The sequence below is a fragment of the Microtus pennsylvanicus genome, chromosome 5, assembly GCF_037038515.1.
Source record: "Microtus pennsylvanicus isolate mMicPen1 chromosome 5, mMicPen1.hap1, whole genome shotgun sequence".
Lineage (NCBI taxonomy): Eukaryota > Metazoa > Chordata > Mammalia > Rodentia > Cricetidae > Microtus > Microtus pennsylvanicus.
The window spans coordinates 43,222,495-43,246,128 of record NC_134583.1 but is presented as its reverse complement, the minus strand read 5'-3'; the positions used below and the strand labels follow the sequence as shown (position 1 = coordinate 43,246,128).

Below are 23,634 nucleotides of genomic sequence, written 5' to 3'. Positions count from 1 at the left end.
AGGTACAGTGGCTCACACCTTTAGTCCTAGCGCTTGGGAGGCAGAAGAAGGTGATCCCCTTTGAAATCTAGTCCAGGTTCAGATCAAACCCAGTCTAGAGAAGTCCAGTATAGCTGAGACTACATAAAGAGACCCTGTCTCAAAACACATACCTTTAATCCCAGCACTTGGGGAAGCAGAAGGAGGTGAATTGCTGTGCGTTCAAGGCCATTCTGGTCTACAGAGCAAATTTCAGGACAGCCAGGGCTGCGCAGAGAAACCTCGTCTTAAAAAACAAACAAACAAACCAGAAAAGTATGTCGGACAATTAACCAAACATAGTTTCTGTGTTCTCACGTTCAGTCTCAAGCATGGTATGTGCATGAAGAACAAAGGATGATTTGCCAGAGTTGATTCGCTCATTCTACCAAGTGGTTTCTGAGAGTCAAACTCAGGTTCTCACACTTTACACACTCAGCCATCTTCTCACTGGCCTGAAAGAATTCTTTTAATTATATAAATGGTAAAATTGGGGCTGGCAAGATGATACAGCAGGTAAAGAGAGGTGGAACCCACTTGGTGGAAGGAGAGACTCTTACAGACTCTGTCCTCACACACACACCATGCCATGCGTATTGCCCACATATGATAATAAATGAATACAAAAATGTAAAGTTGAAGTCTGTATCGTATATCATAGTAGTGTGTGCATAGTAAGCTGTATAATCCTCTGTCTTCTCAAACATTAACATTTTTACATCTGTATTGATGTATAGGTTCATATTTGTCTATGCGTTTATACAGGTAAGGTCAGTTTTGGAGAATAATTTTGAAAGTTTTTCTTCAATTTTCCGTGTATGGTCATTTTCCATTGTATAGTATCGTTATTTTTAATAGTCACCACTCTTCAAAAGTGGAGTGATATTTTAAGCCAATTTTTGTTGCTTATTCTTTGTCTGATTCTGTGTCTTTATTTTTTTTTTAAATATTTATTTATTATGTATACAATGTTCTGTCTGTGTGTATGTCTGCAGGTCAGAAGAGGGCACCAGACCTCATTACAGATGGTTGTGAGCCACCATGTGGTTGCTGGGAATTGAACTCAGGACCTTTGGAAGAGCAGGCAATGCTCTTAACCACTGAGCCATCTCTCCAGTCCCTTCTGTGTCTTTATAGGTGTCTTATCGATTATGGCAAGAAAATAGGAGGCAAGATTACATTAAGACTGGTGGTGGTGGTGCAGTCCTTTAATCCTAGCACCTGGGAGAGGCAGAGGCAGGAAGCTCTCTTAGTTCAATGCTAGTCTAGTCTACATAGTGAGGCCCTGTCTCAGAAACAAACAAACCATAAGAGCAGGTGGTAGACAGGCAGTAATAACCAGGACACATAAAGTTGTCATGTGATCTTTTGTCTCCTGCAGGTGTGGCAGCTCTCTGAACAGAAGCAAATCAATGTATGCTCCCAGCTGGATTGGAAGCGTGCGCTTGCTGTTCATCTTTGGTACTTGCTTCCACCAACAGCCTCCATTTCCAAGGCTCTTAGCATGTATGAAGAAGCATTTCAGGTATGTGTGTTCAGAAGAGCCAGGTGAGAACTCTGATGACGATTTAGTCTTTCCAGAGAAGTCCTGAATGCCAGGCATGGTAGGTACAGCCTTTAATCCCAGCTCTTGGGAGGCGTGTGAAACAGGTGACCATCTAAGGCTATGTTGTGAGACCCTGTCTCAAAAAAGAAAAGAAAATTTAAAAGGTGTGCAGAGAAGAAGCCATCAAATCACTCTTTTTGTTTGTTTGTTTCTTTCTTTCTCGACACAGGGTTTCTCTGTGTAACAGCCGTAGCTATCCTGGAACTAGCTCTTTTAAACCAGACTGGCCTCAAACTCATAGAGATCCTCCTGAGTGCTGCAATTAAAGGTGTGCACCACCGCCACCTAGCTTCAAATCACATTTTATAATACAATACTTACTATTGACTGCCCTCTTTGAAAACACTGTTAAGTTGAAAGACCCAACAAATTCAAATTTTCATCCTTTACCTTACCTCTTCAACTTCTCCGTCTGCTTTTATTCTATTTAAAACAGGTAATTAATTTTCTTACTGTTTTTTCTGCCTTTAATGAAAGGGTTTTCATTTCTAAGACCATCTTACCCCTTGGGAATTGCTTAAGCTTGACCTCAGGTTTAGTTTGCCTCTTATTAACATGTCAGCTCAAATTTCTCAATATCATTTTTTATATCTTATCATTGTTGAGTTAAAAAGCTGTCTATTAAGCCAGGTGGTGGTGATCTTTTATGTCAGCCTGGTCTACAGAACAAGTTCTAGGAAAGCCAGGGTTACACAGAAGAGAAGCCCTGGCTCAAAAGCACCACGATTCCTTGCTGAGTTATTTGTTCTGTTGTTTTAATTTTTTATTTTTTCATGAGTTGTTTTAAGACAAGGTTTTATATAGCTCAAACTTAGTCTGACTTTCAATTTATGATCGCTCTGGAGTACCATGATACCCTTGAATCCTTTCTTACTTATTCATATTTTATATTTGCTTTTCATAGCATTTATCTAGGCAAAGATTGCACTTAAATAGCAATCCAGGAAGCTGTTTGAAGTCCTTACCAGACTAAAAATAGGTAGATCAAAAAGCTGTAACATCTTGATTCTTTGAAGTGTCACAGCATCCTTAATACAGGTATCTGAATAATTGAGACATGATAATACTAATTGATAAAACTCACAACTTTTGTTGTATTGCTTTAACAATTTTTCCTTTTCAGAATACTTCTGAGGGTGATAAATATGCCTGCTCCCCTCTTCCTTCATACCTGGAGGGGTTTGGTTGTATAGTAGAGGAAGAAAAAGACACACGGAGACCACTTCAGGATGTTTGTTTCCACCTTCTGAAACTCTACAGTGACAGGTAAGCCAGGGCCAGGCATGGCCATTGCTTCAGTCAATTTAGTTGAGATTTTAGTTGAGTTTCCACAGAATAACTACCAACACAACTGAAACATTCCCATCACCTACAGAAACTCCCTCATCTGATTTAGGAATCATCCTCAGTCCTGAACAGTGATGGGGGTGGGGCTTGATGTTTGAGGAATTTACATATTTGAACTCAGTCTGTACTCTTTTGTGCCTGGCTTATCCATGTTAATATGAATAGCAGGAGTTTTAGGGAATAGTTACTTTGTTTTTCTCTTTTGTTTTTTTTTTTAATTAATTTATTTATTATGTATACACGTATATGCCCGCAGGCCAGAAGAGGGCACCAGATCTCATTACAGATGGTTGTGAGCCACCATGTGGTTGCAGGGAATTGAACTCAGGACCTTTGGAAGAGCAGGCAATGCTCTTAACCACTGAGCCATCTCTCCAGCCCGGGAATAGTTACTTTGAATTTGTAGAATTTTGCATAATTTCATGTAGATTAGCTGGTGACTTAGATATTGTTGGTTTGGCTGTGAAGAAAAAAGCGGCACATATTTATTTACAGAAGTAGCTGTAGCAGGTCTTTTGCACTTAAGCTGCTAAGGAGACTGAGGTATGAGAGGTTCACTGGAATCCATGTTTCAGTCTACCAAGCAACATAGCAAGACCCATCTAAATGAAAGAGGTGGTTATTTTACATTCTCACTAGTAATGTTATGTGTCTTCTTCAGAGCTTAGTATACTATGCAGTGGTATTCTCTGTGTGGTATACATATTCTGATTTATTTATGTCTTTTTTTTTGGTAGTTTGAGCCTGGGTCTCTAAACAGGCTGGCCGAGAACTCACTCTGTATAGTGAACATTCAAATTTCTTCTTCCTTAGTCTTCTATGAGTTAGGATAACAGTAATGTACCTTCATGAAATTTTTTTTTCATATATAATAATAATTTTATTCATTTTTGTCCATGACATTCAAGCTCCACATATGAACTACAAATAAAATCTATCAAGAAAACAAATTTCAGGTCTGGAGAGATGGCTCAGAGGTTAAGAGCATTGCCTGCTCTTCCAAAGCTACTGAGTTCAATTCCCAGCAACCACGTGGTGGCTCACAACCATCTATAGTGAGGTCTGGTGTCCTCTTCTGGCCTGCAGACATACACACAGACAGAATATTGTATACATAATAGATAGATAGATAGATAGATAGATAGATAGATAGATAGATAGATAGATAGATAGATAAATATTTAAAAAAAAAAAAAAAACAAATTTCAGGCCGGAGAGATGGCTCAGAGGTTAAGAGCACTGACTGCTCTTCTAAAGATCCTGAGTTCAATTCCCAGACACCACATGGTGGCTCACAACCATTTGCAATGAGATCTGGTGCCCTGTTCTGGCATGCAGGCAGAACACTATATATACAAAATAAATAAGTTTTTAAAATTCATAATAATCAATTTCCATAAAATGTTTTTAATAAGAAATGGAGAATGGCCTATCTATCATTAATAAATTAGCACATACATTTATTATATCTAAATAAAAATATTTTGATACTTTTTATCTTACGTGAGAAATAACTCGGATTTCTGGTTTTTGGTTTTTTTTGTTTGTTTGTTTGTTTTTGTTCACAAAAAGGTCACAGCTTATTTCTACTTTTCAGGATGCTTTCTTTAAACACAGAGTATTTATGAAATAGGAACTGTAGTACATATAGAAATAAAATTTACCATTCATTTATTTTTCGCTCTCATCTATTCAGATTTTCTGACTTTTGGTTTTTTTGATGGTTGATTGGTTCATTTGTTTTTGAGAGAGTCTCTCTGTGTAGACCAGGCTGGCCTTGAAAACCTACAAAGATCTTCCTGCCTCTGCCTCAGCCTCATGAGTGCATGGGACTACAAGGTACTCCACCATGCCTGGCTAAATTTAATTATTGTATTTGATGTGTCTGACTGCTTTTGGCTGTGTATATAAGTGTCTAGTGCCCTTAAAGGTCAGAAGAAGGTGTCAGATTACCCGGAACTAGAGTTTTTGGTCGTTTTTACTATTCATATGCAGTCTGTGCCTATGTGAGTTAGAAGACACCTCAAGACCCAGTCCATTCTGTCTGTCCACTGTGTGGGCTCTGGGGTTGAACTCAGATAGGCAGTCTTGGAAGCAAGAGAAACATTTTTGTTTGGGCTTTTTTTTTTTTCTCCTTTCCCAAAACAGGTTTTCTCTGTGTAGCTTTGGAGCCTGTGCTGGAACTCGCTCCATTGAACAGACTGGCCTCAAACTCAAAGGGATCCACCTGCCTCTGCCTCCCAAATGCTGGGATTAAAGGCGTGTGCTGCTACTACCCAGCCCAATTTGCTAAAGTTTTAATGCTATATAACTTTTTTATTATTATAGAACTTTTGATATTTTCTATTTATCCACAAGTCAGGCTGTGATCATTTATGTTCTAGAGTAAAAAAAAAACTCTAGAGAGGGGTTTCTTACTGAAGTTTTTTTTTTCGAGACAGGGTTTCTCTGTACTTTTGGAGCCTGTCCTGGAACTAGCTCTTGTATACCAGGCTGGCCTCGAACTCAAAGAGATCTGCCTGCATCTGCCTCCCAAGTTCTGGGATTAAAGGCTGCACCAACACTGCCCGGCTTGAAGTACAATATTACATCAAGTTCGAGCATTGGGATGCACCTTAGTCCTGGCACTCAGGAGGCATCGGCGGGTGGATCTCTGCATCTAGCCTGGTGTAAACTGCAAGTTCCAGGATTGACAGGGCTCTCTCAAAAAATAGAAGAAAAAGTTATTCAAAGCTTTTTCTTACCCTTTTAAAATATTTGTAGAATCTATAATAATCACATTCTTGTTATTGGTAATTTTTGTATTCGCTTTCTTACTCTATGTAGTTATGATTTAACTGGTCTTCTAAAGAACCAGTGTTGGTTTCACCGTTACTTCTGTTATTGATCCTTCTCAGAATGAAAGAGAAAAGTTTTAATGGATAAGTACAAAGAGTAAAACCATCACTTAATACTTTTGTATTAAGATGACTGAAATTGCCAGACTATGGTGGCACACACCTTTAATCCCAGCACTTGGGGGGCAGAAGCAGGTGGATCTCTGAGTTTGAGGCCAGCCTGGTTTGTAGAATGTGACCTTATTTCTCACACACAACAGTGAACATTACAACCCACAGGAAGAAATGACCTCCATGAAGACCAGTTATTCACTCAGTGAATAAAACAGTCTGAATGGTCCTCAGGTTTTAGCATGGCTAAGAAAAGTAGCAGCTGCTATAATAAAGAATAGGGAGAACAGAAATTGTAAACGTCCATATTTTAGAATGCCACTACCAACCCTGTTAGATGATGGCACACCCTTGTGAGACACAGAGCAGTATACCTGTGTGTACAGATGATCTGCTAGCTGAGTATCTAACTGAATGCTTTTTCTCCTCAGACATTACGATCTCAATCAGCTGTTGGAACCTCGAAGCATAACTGCAGATCCTTTGGACTACCGCCTCAGCTGGCACCTTTGGGAAGTGCTGCGGGCTCTCAACTATACCCATCTCTCTGAACAGTGTGAGGGTGTGCTACAGGCCAGTTATGCTGGCCAGCTGGAAAGTGAAGGGCTCTGGGAATGGGCCATCTTTGTCTTCCTACACATTGAGAACTCAGGGTGAGCAAAAAGCCTTTGGACCCTGTTGGGAAATACTATTTTGAAGTGCATTGCATCTTTTCATACTGCTTTTGTTAACAATTCAAAGTTTGGTTTGAATATCTAAAATTAACCTGCCAGCAAAAGGCTGAGTGAACAAGTAACTGACAGGAAGTAAGGAGGAGCCGCGTGTAGCAGGTGTTTTTAAGTGGAGAGGGTACTGGGTTGTCTGGAAGACACTGGCAAAGGGAACAGAATCCCCTCGGACTATAGATAAAAAACATAACAACAGAACCCAGTGAGTATATCTAGCACCTAAACATAATACCTAATGAGTCAATCTTTTTAGGCTCTGCTCAGCAAGTTATTGCGTAGAGCATCTGTTGAGATGTAAGACCCAAGATGACTTGGCAGTTAAGAACATTTACTTCTTTTCCTTGGGGGTCTGAGTTCAGTGCTCTCACTGACTGTAGTAACTCTAGCTCTGGAGGATCCAACACCTCTAACATACAAGGGCACTTACATTCATATGCACCAACACACACATATACACATCTAAAAACAATAAAAATAAGTATTTTAAGAAAAGTCAGAATTTAAAATACCGACTTTGTGATTTGGTTTGGTTTTTAAGTTTGAAGTGGTTTCCTAGAGCTGGAGATTGCCCGTGTGAATGATTAGCATTCTCTGTGACCAAAATGATACTCCAGCTTCTTTCTTCCCCATAGCATGCGTGAAAAGGCTGTCCGCGAGCTGCTGACTCGGCACTGCCAGCTGGCGGAGACCCCCGAGTCCTGGGCTAAAGAGACTTTCCTTACCCAGAAGCTCTGTGTGCCTGCTGAGTGGATTCATGAGGCCAAAGCAGTTCGAGCACACATGGAATCCGATAAGCACTTGGAGGCCCTCTATTTATTTAAGGCCGGCCACTGGAACCGCTGCCACCAACTTGTTATTCGCCATCTTGCTTCTGGTGAGTGCAAAGGCCTACATCTCCCGGAGTTACCCTGCGCTTCTCTAACCTGTGAGCCCTTGGGATGGCTGAGGCAGAGGTGCTTTAGAACAGGGCAGGCGGGGGCTGGAGAGATGGCTCAGTGGTTAAGAGCATTGCCTGCTCTTCCAAAGGTCCTGAGTTCAATTCCCAGCAACCACATGGTGGCTCACAACCATCTGTAATGAGGTCTGGTGCCCTCTTCTGGCCTGCAGACATACATGTAGACAGACTATTGTATACATAATAAATAAATAAAATATTTTAAAAAAAAAGGACAGGGCAGGCTTAAATCAATGTTCCACCAAAGTCTACAGAGGCGGCTTGATCTGCATGAGAGGCGATGGGGCTAGGAAAGATGGCACTGTTGTAGTTACCATCTGCCACAGACGTCCCTGCTGTGAATTACACTCTTGCTCATGAGTGGGGATGTTAACCAGCAACACCAGACACAGCTGCTTTGAGAACTGAAGCCAGAAGGTCCACAGGGTGCCCTTATCACCCTCCATCTGCTGAGGAATTCTCAACAGCACCTTTTATTCTCCTTCCTGTCTGCCTTAGATTTATGCCTGGTCCTCTGTACTATTGTGAACCACATTCTTATACACTGAAGCCATTGTTTTCTTTCTTCAGATGCTATTATTAATGAGAACTATGGCTACCTGAAAGGGTTCTTAGAAGATCTGGCACCTCCAGAGCTCAGCAGCCTAATTCAGGACTGGGAAACATCTGGACTTGTTTACCTGGATTATATTCGAGTAATTGAAATGCTCCACCGTATTCAGCAGGTACTAAATTCCTTAAACTACTGTCTAGTTTTTCTTTTCATAGGCATTTAAAAAAAAAAAAGATTTCAAAAAGCCATACTAGCCAGGACATGCTGGGCAGTGGTGGCGCACGCCTTTAATCCCAGCACTCAGGAGGCAGAGGCAGGCGGATCTCTTTGAGTTCGAGGCAAGCCTGGTCTACAAAATGAGTTCCAGGAAAGGTTCCAAAACTACAGAGAAACCCTGTCTCAAAAAAAAAAAAAAAAACCAACCAAACAAAAAAAGCCATACTATAGCAGGTTGTAGGGGTGCATGACTTTCCCTAGCACTTTGGAGGCAAAGGCAGGTGGATCGCTTAGTTTTCCAGGACAGCCAGGAAACTTCTCAAAAAAAAGAAAGAAAGAAAAAACAATAATACAAAAGAAAACATGGTGACACACACATACAGTCCCAGCATTGGGAAATGAGGCAACAGGATCAGAAGTATGAAGCCAGTCTAGGCTGTGTGAAACTTTATATCAAAAAATGAAATTCATTGGTAAATGTAACTAATACTGTTGAAGATGAGACTTTAGGTGTTTGTTTGTTTTAGCTGGTCTTAACCTATAACCTAGACCAGCCAGGATCTCACTGTGTAGCCCAAGATAGCCCTTTTGGGGTATATTTTTAGTGTACTTAGAGAGGAGAGTGAGTGTGATGCATGCCCTAGCACAGGCCTGGACATCCAAGGACAGGTTGTGGAAGTGGAAGCAAGCTCAGGTCATCAGACTGGGCGGCAGACACCTTAGCTGCTGCGCCATCTCTTTCCTCTGGAAAGTGCGAGCTGTCCTCTCCTTTGCTGCCAAAACTTGTGGGACATTTTCTTGTACCTGCTAGATCATTCTGTATTTTTTCACATCTTTACATTCTTAAAGTTTTGGGGGAGATCTTTCATGTTGTGAACTTACATACCATTGAGTATAGAGGTTCAGAGCCCAAGCTCCAGAGGTCAAAGTATTAGGTTCAATTTAGGTTTCCCACATTGACTAAGTTACTTAAACTTTCCACCCTGTGAGGGTTACAAGGAGTACAAGTTAGAGTGGGCAGTGGATAGACTGTAGAATGTATCCAACAGAGTCTTCATAAAGGTCACACAAAATAGACACAGGGCTTTGATGCAGTAAATTACACACAACACACAAAAACCTTGCTCCAGGGGCTGGAGAGATGGCTCAGAGGTTAAGAGCATTGCCTGCTCTTCCAAAGGTCCTGAGTTCAATTCCCAGCAACCACATGGTGGCTCAAACCATCTGCAATGGGGTCTGGTGTCCTCTTCTGGCCTGCAGGCATACGTACAGACAAAATATTGTATACATAATAAATAAATAAATATTTAAAAAAAAAACCTTGTTCCAGCTCCTATCATCCACTTATAACTCTAGCAGTGAGTGAGGCATATGATGGGCATAATTCAGGAATCACTAAAGAAACTCTGTAGTTGAAATCAGTTTATTTATTCAACTTGGTCATTAAAGAATCCCCAATATGCCAGGTAGTGGTGGTGCATACCTTTAATCCCAGCACTCGGGAGACAGAGGAAAGTAGATCTCTGAGTCTGAAGCCAGCTTGGTCTACAAGAGCTAGTTCCAGGGCAGACAACAAAGCAACACAGAGAAACCCTCTCTCGAAAAACAGAAAAAAATAAAATGAACCCCCAATGTGGTGAGTTCTGTGATGGATTTGGGAGCTGTAGAGGTAAACAGTATGTTTTTCCCTTACTAAAAGTACTGATTCATTGGGGGAATATGTATGTAAGTAAGCCAGAAATCACCATAGAATAAAGGAAAAGATTGACCAGATTATTTTGTTCTGACAATATACCAGGACAAAAAAGAACATGATCTAATCAGAGGGAATCAGAGTGACAGTGTAGCTGTGTCCACATTCATAACTTTATGAAACACATGCCTCAGTCTCTGATTTGGGGCTAATAGCACTTGCTGTACTTGGCAGAGGTTCAGGTCCTAGTACCCACGTGATAGCACACAATCATTATTAACTCTAGTTAATCCAGGAGATCCAGTGTTCTCTTCTACCCGCATACATGCAGACAGAACACTCATGCACAAAATAAATCCTTAAATCTTCCCAGCTTTGTCTTGCTGTATTGCTCTTTACTCCATGTATTACTTGTAAACATGCTCCAGCTTACAGAGTTTGGCTGTTTGCTTCACCTGCAGAGCTTGGCCTTCTCTTGTTAGGCAGTTCTTAGCTTACACATGAACTCTCCAAGAACACTTTTGATACTCTCTCCTGAAATAGACATTCAAATTTTGGGGGGAGGGGAGTGGTTTTGAGACAGGGTTTCTCTATGTAGGTTTTTGTTGTTTTTTTTTTTTTTAAGATTTATTTGTGTATACAATGTTCTGTCTGCATATATGCCTGCAGACCAGAAGAGAACACCAGATCTCATACAGATGGTTGTGAGCCACTATGTGGTTGCTGGGAATCGAACTCAGGACCTCTGGAAGAAGAGCCCATGTTCTTAATCGCTGAGCTATCTCTCCAGCTCCTCTGCATAGTTTTGGAGCCTGTCCTGAAACTCGCTCTGTAGACCAGACTGGTTTCAAACTCACAGAGATCTGCCTGCCTCTGCCTCCTGAGTGCTGGGATTAAAGATGTGGGTCACCACTGCCCAGCAATGACATCCATTTCCTTATACTCATAGTTTATCACAGCTGTGATTCTATAAGGTAAATTACTACTTGATATTTTCTTGTCTGTAAAGTTCATGAACACAAAGGCCTCATTTTGTTTACTGCTGTTAAAAGTTAGTAGCAGGCTCTGGCAGAGGGTAAGAGTATGTATATAGACATAAATCAGTGAGTTCTGCAAGCCTTCTTCAAAGTGAGTTCCAGAGCTGGTAAGATGGCTCAGCAGATAAAAGAACTTGTAGCCAAGCTTGACTACCTGAGTTCAGACCCCAAAGTGGCCATGGTGAAAGGAGAGAGTGGGCTCCCACAAGTTGACTTTTGACCACCATATGCTTGCATGGCTAGCATTCACAAACACCAAATTAGTAAATTCCATGAAAAATGCATCTTGGAAAACATCTCAAGTATAATCCCAGCACTTGGGAGGCAGAGGCAGGCGGATCTCTGTGAGTTCGAGACCAGCCTGGTCTACAAGAGCTAGTTCCAGGACAGGCTCCAAAACCACAGAGAAACCCTGTCTCGAAAAACCAAAAAAAAAAAAAATCTCAAGTAAACCTGAGTAGGGAGGTGGATGGTTCACAGTGAGGAAGATAGGGTAACTAATTGAGAGAGAGGCAAGGTTAAGGCAAATGAGATGTTGCTACAAAATATTCAAGACTTGAACGGATAAAAGTAAATCAGCTTTGTTTTTTGGAAATGTATCTGAACCAGCTGCATTGGCAAGACTGAAATGGGGATAGTGGAAAGTTTGAGACTAATCCTGAGATGTGCAGTGAGTTCCTGACTAGCTGGGACTACACATCAAGATCCTGTCTCAAAGACCAATAAAGCGATTACAGATTGGAAGTAGAGGATGACACTAATGGCTGTGAGAAGGGTGCTACAGCAAAAGCCATGGCACAAAAACAGAAGATTGGTATATTGGGCTAGCATTGAGTATAATTGGAGCCATAGGGATGGATCAGGAGAGTATATAGACTGAGGAGGTTCTGCACTGCTTTAGGAATGTCTGAGTTTAGAATAAGGAGCTGTAAAGTCAATGCTGGTTTGAATAGCATCTCTTACTACCTCTCTGAACCAGATTTACCCTACCTAAAGTTTTTGGTGCTGTGTTAAACTATGTGGTCTGTGAGTCATCATCTAAAGACCTGTCCAGCCCAAGTGTACTTTCTCTCCTTCAGCACTGCATGCAGGGGCACTGCCATCAGCTTTTCTCCTCCTATCATTTGTTGCTGGGACTTTGTGTAATCTGTGGTTGAGGTAGAAGTTTCTTTTGTCCTTACTGGTCTGCTCCTCTGCAGGTGGATTGCTCAGGCTATGAACTAGAGCACTTACACACCAAAGTCACTTCACTGTGCAGCCGAATAGAGCAGATTCCATGTTACAGTGCCAAGGACCGCCTGGCTCAGTCAGGTAAGCTGTGGGCCCTGCTTTCATGCGACTTACTTCCTGTCTTTATGACAGCCTCACCTGTGCTGTGTGGTCAGCACTCACTGTGATTTTTCTCTCCAGATATGGCCAAGCGTGTCGCCAACTTGCTGCGGGTAGTACTGAGCCTGCAGCATGCTCCTGATGCCACCTCCAACTCAACACCAGACCCTCAGCGAGTTCCTTTGCGTCTGTTGGCTCCCCACATTGGCAGACTCCCCATGCCTGAGGACTATGCCTTGGAGGAACTTCGTGGTCTCACACAGTCCTACCTGCGAGAACTGACTGTTGGGAGCCAGTGAGACCAGCTCTTCGTCACACTCATGCGCACTCCCTCCCTCCCCAGCGGTTCCCAGTACTGTTCTATCTGACATTGTTTGCCAATCTCTGGGTCGGTGTGGACTCCTCCCTCCCTCTCTGCTGCCCTAAGCAGCAGCATCCACTAGTTGTTCAGGGGTTCTCCTAATACTGAGCATAGCATACAAGGGCTTTTGGAACCAAAAAAAAAAAAATAAAGACAGGTCAGGTCTCTTTACCAACTTCAAGACCATTCTTCAATTTCTTTTTCTTTTGAAAAATGGTCAATAAAGCCTCTTTGGCAGAACCTCCCAAAAAACTGGGTTACCCAGAGTTCTGAGTCTTGTGACACACACACCCCATGCCAACATCTGTCCTACATTGCTGCACCTCTTGGGTTTGAAGGCACTGAGACAGATTACAGATGTCTGGTAGATGACTCATTTGTCCCTGAAGATTTCTTAACACTGGGATTGGGACCTTGTTGAAGACAGAAAGGCTGTCTGGCATGGAAGCAGAGCTCTGCAGGGCTCCTTTTTTCATCCCTCGTCTGTCCTGTGGACACCACACCTGCCCTACTGTCCTGTGCAGTGTGTTTCTGCGAAGCCCCTGATTGCGCTGGCCCTTGATTTATCAGTCATCTTCCTGGGTGTGCCAGGAGTTTGGATGAAGAATGTGAAAGGTGTTCCTCCCAGCCCTCCCATCTAGCCAAGAGCATTTCCCACCCTTCATCCACCTTCCCAGAAGGCACAGCTGTCACTAAGGCAGGCCTGGCCGGGCCCTAGGCACCGACACTGCATTGCTGCTGGCTGTGGAGAGTCCCAGGCTCTGACCTGAGACAGGTGAAACTTGGGGCTGTCACACACAATATGACCACCCCTGGGTCTTTGTGCATGAAGATTATGTAAAGGTTTTTATTAAAAAAAAATATATATATATATAAATGATCTAGATTATTTTCCTCTTTCTGAAGCTACTTTCTTAAAAAATAAAATGTTTATAGTATTCTTGATGGTACTGACTTTTTCTTTGTGTTTTGGGGGACTCATTTAAATAAAAACATACGGCTAAGGAGTTAGTTTAGCAGGTCAAAGCACTAGCCACGGGCTGGAGAGATGGCTCAGCAGTTAAGAGCACTGACTGCTCTTCTAAAGGATCCGGGTTCAAGCCTCAGCACCCACATAGCAGCTCACAGCTGTCTGTAACTCCAGTTCCAGGGGACCCGATACCTTCACACAAACATACATAAAGGCAAATCACCAATGCACATAAATAAAATAAATAAATATAAAACACTAGCCACACAAGCCTGGCAACACAAGTTCAGAATCCACAAAATGCAGATGCATCTGCACACATGTGTAACCCAAGCACTGTTGGTGCCTGCTTGTGCGCGCTCTCTGTGCCTCACAACACTTAAAAACAGCTTTCACAGTCCCCCGTGTACTGATCACCAGCCTGGAGAGGGCAGCACAGCCACAGGCACTAAGACCTGCCTCACAGGAAGGCAGCAGCCAACTCAGGCACACCGTTAGCGCTAAATTGAGACTCAGGAGCCCAGACACTTTTTCCTTGCAGTGGTGGGTGCCGCGGACTGACTCTCTTGGAGATCGAAGACCGAGGGAGAACAGGGGTGAAGGCTTAGGAGAACCCAGGATTCAGCGAATGACAGACAGACAGACACAACTCTAATGAGATTTGAATCTGCTGCAACTTTACTAAAATTCAAGCATCACTTTTAAGATATTACAGAAGGAAGTTGGCAGACAAAAGTTTCCATAGAAAAATGATTACAGACAATTGATTATCTCAGCAAGTCTTGTGGGCAGAGCTGTTCTTTGAAATTCGTCTCACACCACTAACTAACTGTGCTTTCTCATGGCCCTAAATCATATCTTCCCTCAAGGTAACCAAGGTAACCCAAACACCATTCTTCAGGATTCCACCCCCAGGGTTTGTTTCAATATTGAATGTTATCAAGAATATCTTGCCTTTCTTTCCTATCTAAAATGTACCAGGGGTTTCTCATTCTGGCTAGCCTCTCCATAAATGGTAATTCATGCCATCCCATACATTTTCCTTCATAATTTGCCCATCTTCTACCAAATCTCCTATCATGAGCTCTTTCTATTCTAGGGTATCTGTAAATTCCCCCCGAGAGAGAGCCAGAGTCTTAATCATAACATTAATGGCCTGAATCAAGGGAGGGAACTGACGCATCAGTTCCTCCGTATTCAAGGAGCCATTGGAAATGTTTTCTGGTTCCTTGAGAAAAATAGAACAGAAGAAAGGATAGCAGAGTCAATGCAAGAAACCATCGCCAGGAACAAAGTGAACGAGGTCGTTGAGGCTAATCAGGCACCTCAACTCGAGCGGCCACCACCTGAGAGGCATTTTGTCACACAGGTGAGACAGCCGTGGATGTGGCAGGTGGGAATTGAACCCAGGGTCTTTGCATGTTGAGCTGCATCTCAGCCCAAAGACAGACTTAGGGACAAGGAAGTTACTGATTAGTAAATACAAGTTTATGTACATAGGTTCTGAGTTTAAACTCCATCACTGAATATACTTTGTATTCAAAGCTTTCTGCTCTGTTCTGGAGATTGTTTTTAAGCAGTAATGATTCCTGAACTGGTTGCTTTACAGTGGCCTGTTTTGAGTATCAAATGAGAATTAAAGTCTATTCATGTCTTGTTGAACTGAGGCCTGAGCAAATTCCAGGTAGATTTAACCAAAGACTTGTGCAACATCACAGAATTGGAGGATAAAAAAATAGAGTGTTTGCTTTGTCTGAATCAGTTTGGACTCCTGAGGCCAGGGAACAATCAGCTGGCAAACCCCTCCATCCACAACTGTCTCAGAACCTAACAATTCTTGCTTTCCTTGTACCAGAGATGATTTACATAAAGCATGTGCTACAGAAAGGACTAGTGGTTTTTTATTCATATGGGAAGTACTTGCTCTTAGGACAAGTACTATTCTTTTTGGTTTGATTTGGTTTGGTTTTTTGGTTTTTCGAGACAGGGTTTCTCTATAGCTTTGTTGTCTATCATGGAACTAGCTCTTGTAGACCATGCTGGCCTCGAACTCAGAGTCGTCCCGCCCCCCCCTCCCCCGCCTCTGCCTCCCGAGTGCTGGGATTAAAGGCGGGCGCCACCACCACCCCGCTAGGACAAGTACTACTTCTATTAGTTAAAAAGGAAGGCTGGGGGCTGAAGAGATGGCTCAGTGGTTAAGAGCATTGCCTGCTCTTCCAAAGGTCCTGAGTTCAATTCCCAGCAACCACATGGTGGCTCACAACCATCTGTAATGAGATCTGGCGCCCTCTTCTGGTCTGTAGGTATACAGACAGAACATTGTATACTAAATAAATAAATATTAAAAAAAAAAAGGAAGACTGGGTTATAGTTCAGTCCTTGCCTAACATGCATGAAGTTCAAGGTTCAGTTCCCAGCCCTGCAGAAACAGCCTGACGCTACACGTCTGTATCCCACCACTTGTGAGGTGGAAACAGGAGAGTCCAGAGTTCAAGGTCATCCTCGCCTACTTTAAGACTTGGGGCCAGCACAAACTGATAAGCTTGTACTTGAAATTCGAATATTTGGGAGGTTGAAGCAGAAAAGTTCAACATCGTCTTCTGATACACAGGATTCTGAAGTGGATGAGCATATGCCCTTTTTTTAGTGAGTTTTTAGTTGTTTTTTGTCGGGTCCACTGGAATTTGAGTAACAGTTGTGAGCTGTCTGTCACATGGATGCTGAGAATTGAACCCAGGTCCTCTGGAAGAGTAGCCAGTACTCTTACCCACTGAGCCATTGCTCCAGTCCCCAATGTGTGCCTTTTTGACGGTATAATCGTTACTCTGTCTCATTGCGACTCGAGTGTAGAAGCAAAAGCATATTAACAGGTAGTGTGTTCTTCACAGTTCAGTCCAGAGAGGTTTTTTTGTTGTGATCTCATTTAAAACTTAATGAACAAAAGTTACACAATATAGCTCAATTACAGCAGTCAGCCAGCTGTTGCCAGTATAAACTGACCACTCGGCAAAGGAAGTCAAGTTTTGCAACAGGAAACGGCAGAAAGGGCATAGTAATTAGGTCCTAATGCTCTTCTTCCTTCTTCCGTACTATTTCCGGTTATCTGAAGACAACCAGGAAGTACAGATGTGCAACACTAGAGCCAGGCCAGGGCCACATTGTGAGCCTCATCTGAACAACACGAAATGTGAGAGCCGAGTTTTCCAATTCCTAAAGACAAAGTCATGATGACTTGTTCTGCTTCTGTTCCTTGATAGTCATGCCTCTCTGCCATGGGTCTCTGTAATTGATGTCCTAAGGACAGAATTATGATGTGAAATGCATTCTTGCCTAATCATCTCTCATGGCTTACTAGACAGGAACATGGTGGGATTCTGGGCAAGGTGCCATGAACCAGTAATTTAGACACTCAAGACGTAGTGATGAGAGGTAGGGGGTTCAAGGAAAAATGGTGGCAGTGCGTATGTGTGTGTGTGTGCTGCTAAAATGTGTAGTTGCCTCTCCTGTCTGTTCTCCTCTTTACAGAAGACTGTGGCTCCCATCCTCCTTTGCACCTAGTTTTACACTGTGTGAGGACTTACCAGAAGTGTCCTTCAGAATGCCTGCTTTTTCCTGCTGGTTAAGGTTAAAAGTGATGGATCAGTTTGAGTCATTTTTTTCTCTTTTTGAAATGAAGTCTTACTGTGTAGCACCCAAATTCATAGTAATCCCAGTGCCTCAGCTATTAGAGTGTTGCAATGACAGGCATGAACTACCACCACCTCTGGCTGCCAAGTCACTGTTTTTGACCATGAGTTCACACACAAGAAAGAACAAGGCAATGCCACAGGAATGGCCCAGCTCCCACTGGCCTTGGGGCTGCTGTGTCTTCTCTGGACGGATGGACTGTAGACTTTTTAAATTATTTTTTAATTGATATTTATTGAGCTCTACATTTTTCTCTGCTCCCCTCCCTGCCTCTCCCCTCCCCCCTTCGACCCTCTCCCAAGGTCCCCATGCTCCCAATTTACTCAGGAGATCTTGTCTTTTTCTACTTTCTACTTCCCATGTAGATTAGATCTATGTAAGTCTCTCTTAGTGTCCTCATTGTTGTCTAAGTACTCTGGGATTGTGGTTTGTAGGCTGGCTTTCTTTGCTTTATTTTTAAAAACCACTTATGAGTGAGTACATGTGATAATTGTCTTTCTGTGTCTGGGTTACCTCACTCAAAACAGTGTTTTCTAGTTCCATCCATTTTAGATGTTATTTCTTTCTGCTGTGTAGTACTCCATTGTGTAAATGTACCACATTTTTCTTATCCATTCTTCGATAGAGGGGCATTTAGGTTGTTTCCAGGTTCTGGCTATGACAAACAAAGCTGCTATGAACATAGTTGAGCACATGTCCTTGTGGCACGATTGAGCATCCTTTGGATATATATACCCAAAAGTAGTATTATTGGGTCTTGAGGAAGGTTGTTTCCTAATTTTCTGAGAAATCACCACACTGACATCCAAAGGAGCTGTACCAGCTTGTACCCCACAACCTCTCCAGCATAAGTTGTCATCAGTGTTTTTGATCTTGGCCATTCTTTCAGGTGTAAGATGGAATTTCAGAGTTGTTTTGATTTGCATTTCTCTGATGACTAAGGATGTTGAACATTTCCTTAAGTGTCTTTCAGCCATTTTAGATTCCTCTGTTGAGAGTTCTCTGTTTAGTACTGTACTCCATTTTTTTTATTGGATTATGTGTTCTTTTGGTGTCCAATTACTTGAGTTCTTTGTATATTTTGGAGATCAGACCTCTGTCTGATGTGGGGTTAGTGAAGATCTTTTCCCATTCTGTGGGCTGTCTTTTATCTTGTTGACCCTGTCCTTTGCTTTACAGAAGCTTTTCAGTTTCAGGAGGTCCCATTTATAAATTGTTTCTCTCAGTGTCCTTGCTGTTGGATTATATTTAGGAAGTGGGTCCCTGTGCCAATGCATTGAAGTGTACTTCCCACTTTTTCTTCTAGTGTGGCTGGCTTTATGTTGAGGTCTTTGATCCATTTGGACTTGAATTTTGTGTATGGTGATAGATATGGGTCTATTTTCATTTTTCTACATGCTGATATCCAGTTATGCCAGCACCATTTGTTAAATATTCTTTCTTTCTTTCATTTGATATTTTTTGCTTCTTTATCAAATATTAGGTGTTCGAAAATGTGTGGATTGATATCCAGGTCTTCTATTCGGTTCCATTGGTCCTCCTGTCTGTTCTTATGCCAATACCAGGCTGTTTTCAGCACTGTAGCTCTGTAGTAGAGTTTGGAGTCTGGGATTGTGATGCCCGTAATTGTTACTCTTACCCTCAGCCTTAATCCCTAACCCTAACTGTAACCACCCCTCCTACCTGCCCACAGTGTTAGGCATGGGAAGACTGTATCCGCCTGGCATGACTGCAGGGCCTGTGAAAATGGTGTGCACTGCATTTCTGCTGCACAGGGCCATCTGGAGTGGTGTAAGACTCAGCACCACTCCCATGGGGAGGGAGAGTTTATCCAGCACAGAACAGCAGAGTTGCTCACCAGTAGGAAAGCTGCTGGGCTACAGGGAGCCTCCAGACATCAGTGACTGTAGCTGCACTGCAATGCGCGGTTCTCACCCACAGGCCCCAGCACACATACCTCTAAGGCCTAAAGCTATGCACCTTCAGATCCTAATATCTCCAAACTTCCCAGCCCCCAGGATGAGCCCTCATGCTGACGCACAGAATTTGAATAATTTAGGGCCCAGCACCCTCGGGTGTCAGTTTCAGTTGCTCTGTTCCTATGGACACTGCTGTGCCAGCCCTGCAATTAAGCTAATAAAACTGTCCATGGAAGAAGGGCTACTCCCCTGTGCCTCAGACCCCTTAGTGCTGATAGAGTGCTTGGCCCTGTTCTGAAAGCAGCAGGCTTGCTCTCTCAGAGGCCAGGTACGGGGAGCGTATGCAGGAAGTGGGGGGGGGGGGCTGTAATGGAGAAGAGAGTGGAAAGAAAGTCCAAAGGCAGAGGCCAAGATCATTACAGAGCAAATTGAGACGGAGGTAATAGAAGTCACTGGGCACACAGACAGGCAGAAGCTGAGGCTAGAGAGGCTGGGAACAGCAGAGAACCAGCAGGTGCCAGGGCCCAGGTCTAGACTTAAGGGCAAGTACAAATAGGAGGCTGGAAGCAAGATCTTCATCTCTGGTTTCCAGGTACTGTACACATAGTCCCTGCCAGCTGGACCCGCTGTCCTACATCTGTCCTGACTGTGGTAAGGCCATGGGGACCAAGGGCCACCATCTTGGCCTGGGATTCCTGCTCCTGCTCTTTTTCCCTGCAGGTATGAACCAGCTCTCTTCTGACTCTGCTGCCCTTCCTGTCCACCCCAAACCTCCCTGTCTCCACCTTCCTCTTCAGTGTCTGCTAAGAACAAGCTGTCTGGGGAATGCGAGGATGGGGTGCTGAAAAGAAAGGAGACTTGCCTGAAGAGATGGGGTGATGGTAGTGGGCAGCAGCCATGTAAAAAGCCGGGTATGGCACAAACACTTGTAACCCCAGTGCTGGAGAGACCTGAGTCAGGAGAACTGCTGAAAAACGGCAAGTAGCAAGTTCAGTGAGAGAGCTGCCGTCTCGAGAGAATAGGGTAGAAGTGGCAACCAGACATCTAGTCCCCTCCTTTGAATTCTATGCCCATGTGAGCAACACACACACACACACACACCACCGAAAGCATGTGAGAGCATGGAATCAGGCGCTAAGACTCCAGCTAGGGGGTGGAGAATGGAAACAGAGGCCCCTGAACTACAAAGGTGGGCAATCCTCATTCATCTTCCAGAGTGTCTGGGAGCTGAGGGGAGACTGGCTCACAAGCTGTTCCGTGACCTGTTTGCCAACTATACCAGTGCCCTGAGACCTGTGGCAGACACGGACCAGACTCTAAACGTGACCCTGGAGGTGACACTGTCTCAGATCATCGATATGGTATAATGTGGTGGGGTAAAGCTGTGGGATGCCTGCGGATCAAGGGAAGGGCCGTCTCCTACTTATCCTTTCCCTATGTGCTAATAATGATAATAGCCATTAATTCCTGTGTACCATTGGTGGCCCAAGACTTTACACACTGGAATTTACTCAACTCCCCCTCCCCAAGCAGGAATTATCTGAGGGATTAACTGATGAAATGGAGACTTAAGAGCCCACCATAAGCAAACAAGTTCAAGCCTGGAAGGGAATCGGGCTGTTGGAGCAAGCTGGGTTTGTGGGTACTGACAGATCTGTGAGTGTGCATGAAGTAGGCACATTCATTGCCTGCCCTGCTAGGATGAGCGGAACCAAGTGCTGACCTTGTACCTGTGGATCCGGCAGGAGTGGACAGATGCCTATCTGCACTGGGACCCCAAAGCCTATGGTGACTTGGATGCAATCCGCATTCCCAGCAGCCTAGTGTGGCGACCAGACATCGTTCTCTATAACAAGTATTGCCTCCTGTCTGCCCTGCCCCTCAAGCACTGACCCTCGTCCCCCAACACCTAATAGAGTTTCTAAGATGCCTTGGAAACTTGCCCCTAAGGGACAAGGAGCTCTTTGCCACTCCATGGCACTTTCAGTCGTCTCTGCCAACTCAAGCTGGGTGTCTGTAAGGAGTCTACTATGTGATCCAAGCCAGTTGTAGTTCTCAAAGAGAACTGTCTTGGGTCCAAGTGCTTCTCTGTGGCAACTCCACCCTTCCAGGTTCAGGGACCACGGGAGACCTCACTGGCGTACGGCCTCATCCTAGAGTTACTCCTTTATTCCATCTTTAGATGTTTTGCATTTCCCAGTCAATACATAGCATTGTGCATTTTTCTGGGTCCCTCTTATGAGTTTTACAGATGACTCCCTAGGCCAGAGTGAGGCTCAGGTCCACCTCTGGGTTTTGCAGAGACTTTTTATACTCTGCTTCCAGCCTTTCCAAGCCCTTGGTTGCTGCCTCCTCTAGACCTTCAAAGATTGAAATGAATGAATCTAATGAGCCTGATGAGGCTCACTCCACCGTGCTGCCCTGACCACTAAAGCCCAACTAGCGACAATAGTTCTTGGGCCCCGGTGACTCCTTGTCCTGCCTCTCCACAGGGCAGACACGCAGCCACCAGCTTCGGCCAGCACCAACGTGGTTGTGCGGCATAACGGCGCCGTGCGCTGGGACGCACCGGCCATCACACGCAGCTCGTGCCGTGTGGATGTGTCTGCCTTCCCGTTCGATGCTCAGCGCTGCGGCCTGACCTTCGGCTCATGGACTCACGGCGGGCACCAGCTGGACGTGCGACCCCGGGGCGCGTCTGCCAGCCTGGCCGACTTCGTGGAGAACGTTGAGTGGCACGTGCTGGGTATGCCGGCGCGCAGGCGCGTGCTCACCTATGGCTGCTGCTCCGAGCCCTACCCGGATGTGACCTTCACTCTGCTGCTGCGCCGCCGAGCTGCCGCCTACGTGTGCAACCTGCTGCTGCCCTGTGTGTTCATCTCCCTGCTGGCGCCACTGGCCTTCCACCTGCCCGCTGACTCCGGGGAAAAGGTGTCTCTGGGCGTCACCGTGCTCCTGGCGCTCACCGTCTTCCAGCTGATCCTGGCCGAGAGTATGCCTCCCGCGGAGAGCGTTCCACTCATCGGTGAGCCTGAGAGCGTGGGGGAATGGACACTGGGTCAGCAGAGTGACAGCTTGCAGGGACAGAGAGGGAGCAAGAGTAGACCTGTCTGAGAGAACACCCCTCGCCGCTAGGGGCACGAGGGAGCCTTGACGGCGGAAGAACTGGTCCCAGCGTCATAGCAAACTGTGGCGAGTGATGGCTGTGTGCCTGGCATGCTCCTGTACACGTGACATTTTTCACTCGCAGGGGCATCACTATGAACCCATGAGTAACCAATAGGTTATTCCAGATGTACAGAAAGGATCAGTATCTATTCAGTTTACAACCATAATCTGACCCTGCAACAGGGGAAATAATTAGGTAGCAGATAGCTTCAGAGCCCTAGTAGATATGAGACGTGGGGAGAACTTAACTCTTATCTACATCTTTCCCCTCTTTGGGTTTGAAGGCATGATGCTGGCCTTCTTTCTTTTTATGATGAGGCAGCTGGAAAGCTCAACAGAGTTCACCTCCTCTTCGTGGCTCACAACGTTCTCTGCCCCACAGGGAAGTACTACATGGCCACCATGACCATGGTCACATTCTCCACAGCCCTCACCATCCTCATCATGAATCTGCATTACTGTGGCCCTAGTGCACACCCAGTGCCTGCCTGGGCTCGGGTTCTCCTGCTGGGACACCTGGCCAGAGGCCTGTGTGTGCGGGAACGAGGGGAGCCTTGCGGGCAGTCCAAGTCACTGCAGTCAGCCCCCAGCCTCCAGCCTCCAGAAGGTCTCCCAGCAGGCCCTTGTCATGAGCCATGGTGTCTGTGCCGTCAGGAAGCCCTTCTGCATCATGTGGCTTCCATTGCCAGCACCTTCCGCAGCCATCGGGCTGCCCAGCGCTGCCACGAAGACTGGAAGCGCCTGGCTCGGGTGATGGACCGCTTTTTCCTAGGCATCTTCTTCTGCATGGCTCTGGTCATGAGCCTCCTGGTTCTGGTCCAAGCCCTGTGAGGGCCAGGAACTGGATCTTAGGGAGCTTGGTCACCTCAACACCGCCAGATAGGAATGACAAAACCCGGGTGGTTGTTGGTACCCAGAGTGCCGCTCAAAGTCAGGAACACCTCTCAGGACCAGCACTTCTGACCTGTGTGCCCTCACTGAGGGGATCCAAAGTCTCTTTCTCCCTTCCCTCCAATATGATTCAGGTCAAAGTGCAGACTTGGAAATAGGATTCAATGTGAGCTGAGCAAGATGGTGTACCCCTGTAATCCCAGCACAT

At 44.6% G+C, this 23,634-nt stretch overlaps 2 protein-coding genes across 11 annotated transcripts in view; both read left to right on the top strand.

Annotated features, from left to right (window-relative positions):
* The window catches only part of Nup98 (nucleoporin 98 and 96 precursor), a 94,415-nt gene extending 80,679 nt beyond the window's left edge, over positions 1-13,736 (top strand). For 9 of the 10 annotated variants that reach the window (XM_075971705.1, XM_075971704.1, XM_075971703.1 and 6 more), the window contains 7 exons: positions 1,400-1,543; positions 2,748-2,890; positions 6,351-6,572; positions 7,280-7,521; positions 8,173-8,327; positions 12,301-12,412; positions 12,512-12,972. In XM_075971705.1, coding sequence (XP_075827820.1) covers positions 1,400-1,543; positions 2,748-2,890; positions 6,351-6,572; positions 7,280-7,521; positions 8,173-8,327; positions 12,301-12,412; positions 12,512-12,729 — 1,236 coding nt within the window. In that variant the 3' untranslated portion in view covers positions 12,730-12,972. Of the gene's footprint in view, positions 1-1,399; positions 1,544-2,747; positions 2,891-6,350; positions 6,573-7,279; positions 7,522-8,172; positions 8,328-12,300; positions 12,413-12,511 lie in introns of all 10 variants that reach the window. The other variant, XM_075971700.1, reaches the window with a different exon arrangement.
* A 6,290-nt stretch (positions 13,737-20,026) lies between these two features.
* Chrna10 (cholinergic receptor nicotinic alpha 10 subunit) lies at positions 20,027-23,400 on the top strand. The gene is made up of 5 exons (XM_075971685.1): positions 20,027-20,087; positions 20,583-20,728; positions 21,068-21,222; positions 21,860-22,392; positions 22,918-23,400. The coding sequence occupies exons 1-5, from the start codon at positions 20,027-20,029 to the stop codon at positions 23,364-23,366; spliced, it is 1,344 nt and encodes a 447-aa protein (XP_075827800.1). The 3' UTR covers positions 23,367-23,400.
* Positions 23,401-23,634: the final 234 nt, after the last annotated feature.

Excerpts from the sequence above, each read along its gene's own strand:
- Chrna10 (XM_075971685.1), top strand. The coding sequence starts at position 20,027 with ATGGGGACCAAGGGCCACCATCTTGGCCTGGGATTCCTGCTCCTGCTC. Across the intron at positions 20,088-20,582 it reads CCTGCTCTTTTTCCCTGCAG|AGTGTCTGGGAGCTGAGGGG; the intron begins GTATGAACCAGC and ends TTCATCTTCCAG. Across the intron at positions 21,223-21,859 it reads GACATCGTTCTCTATAACAA|GGCAGACACGCAGCCACCAG; the intron begins GTATTGCCTCCT and ends GCCTCTCCACAG.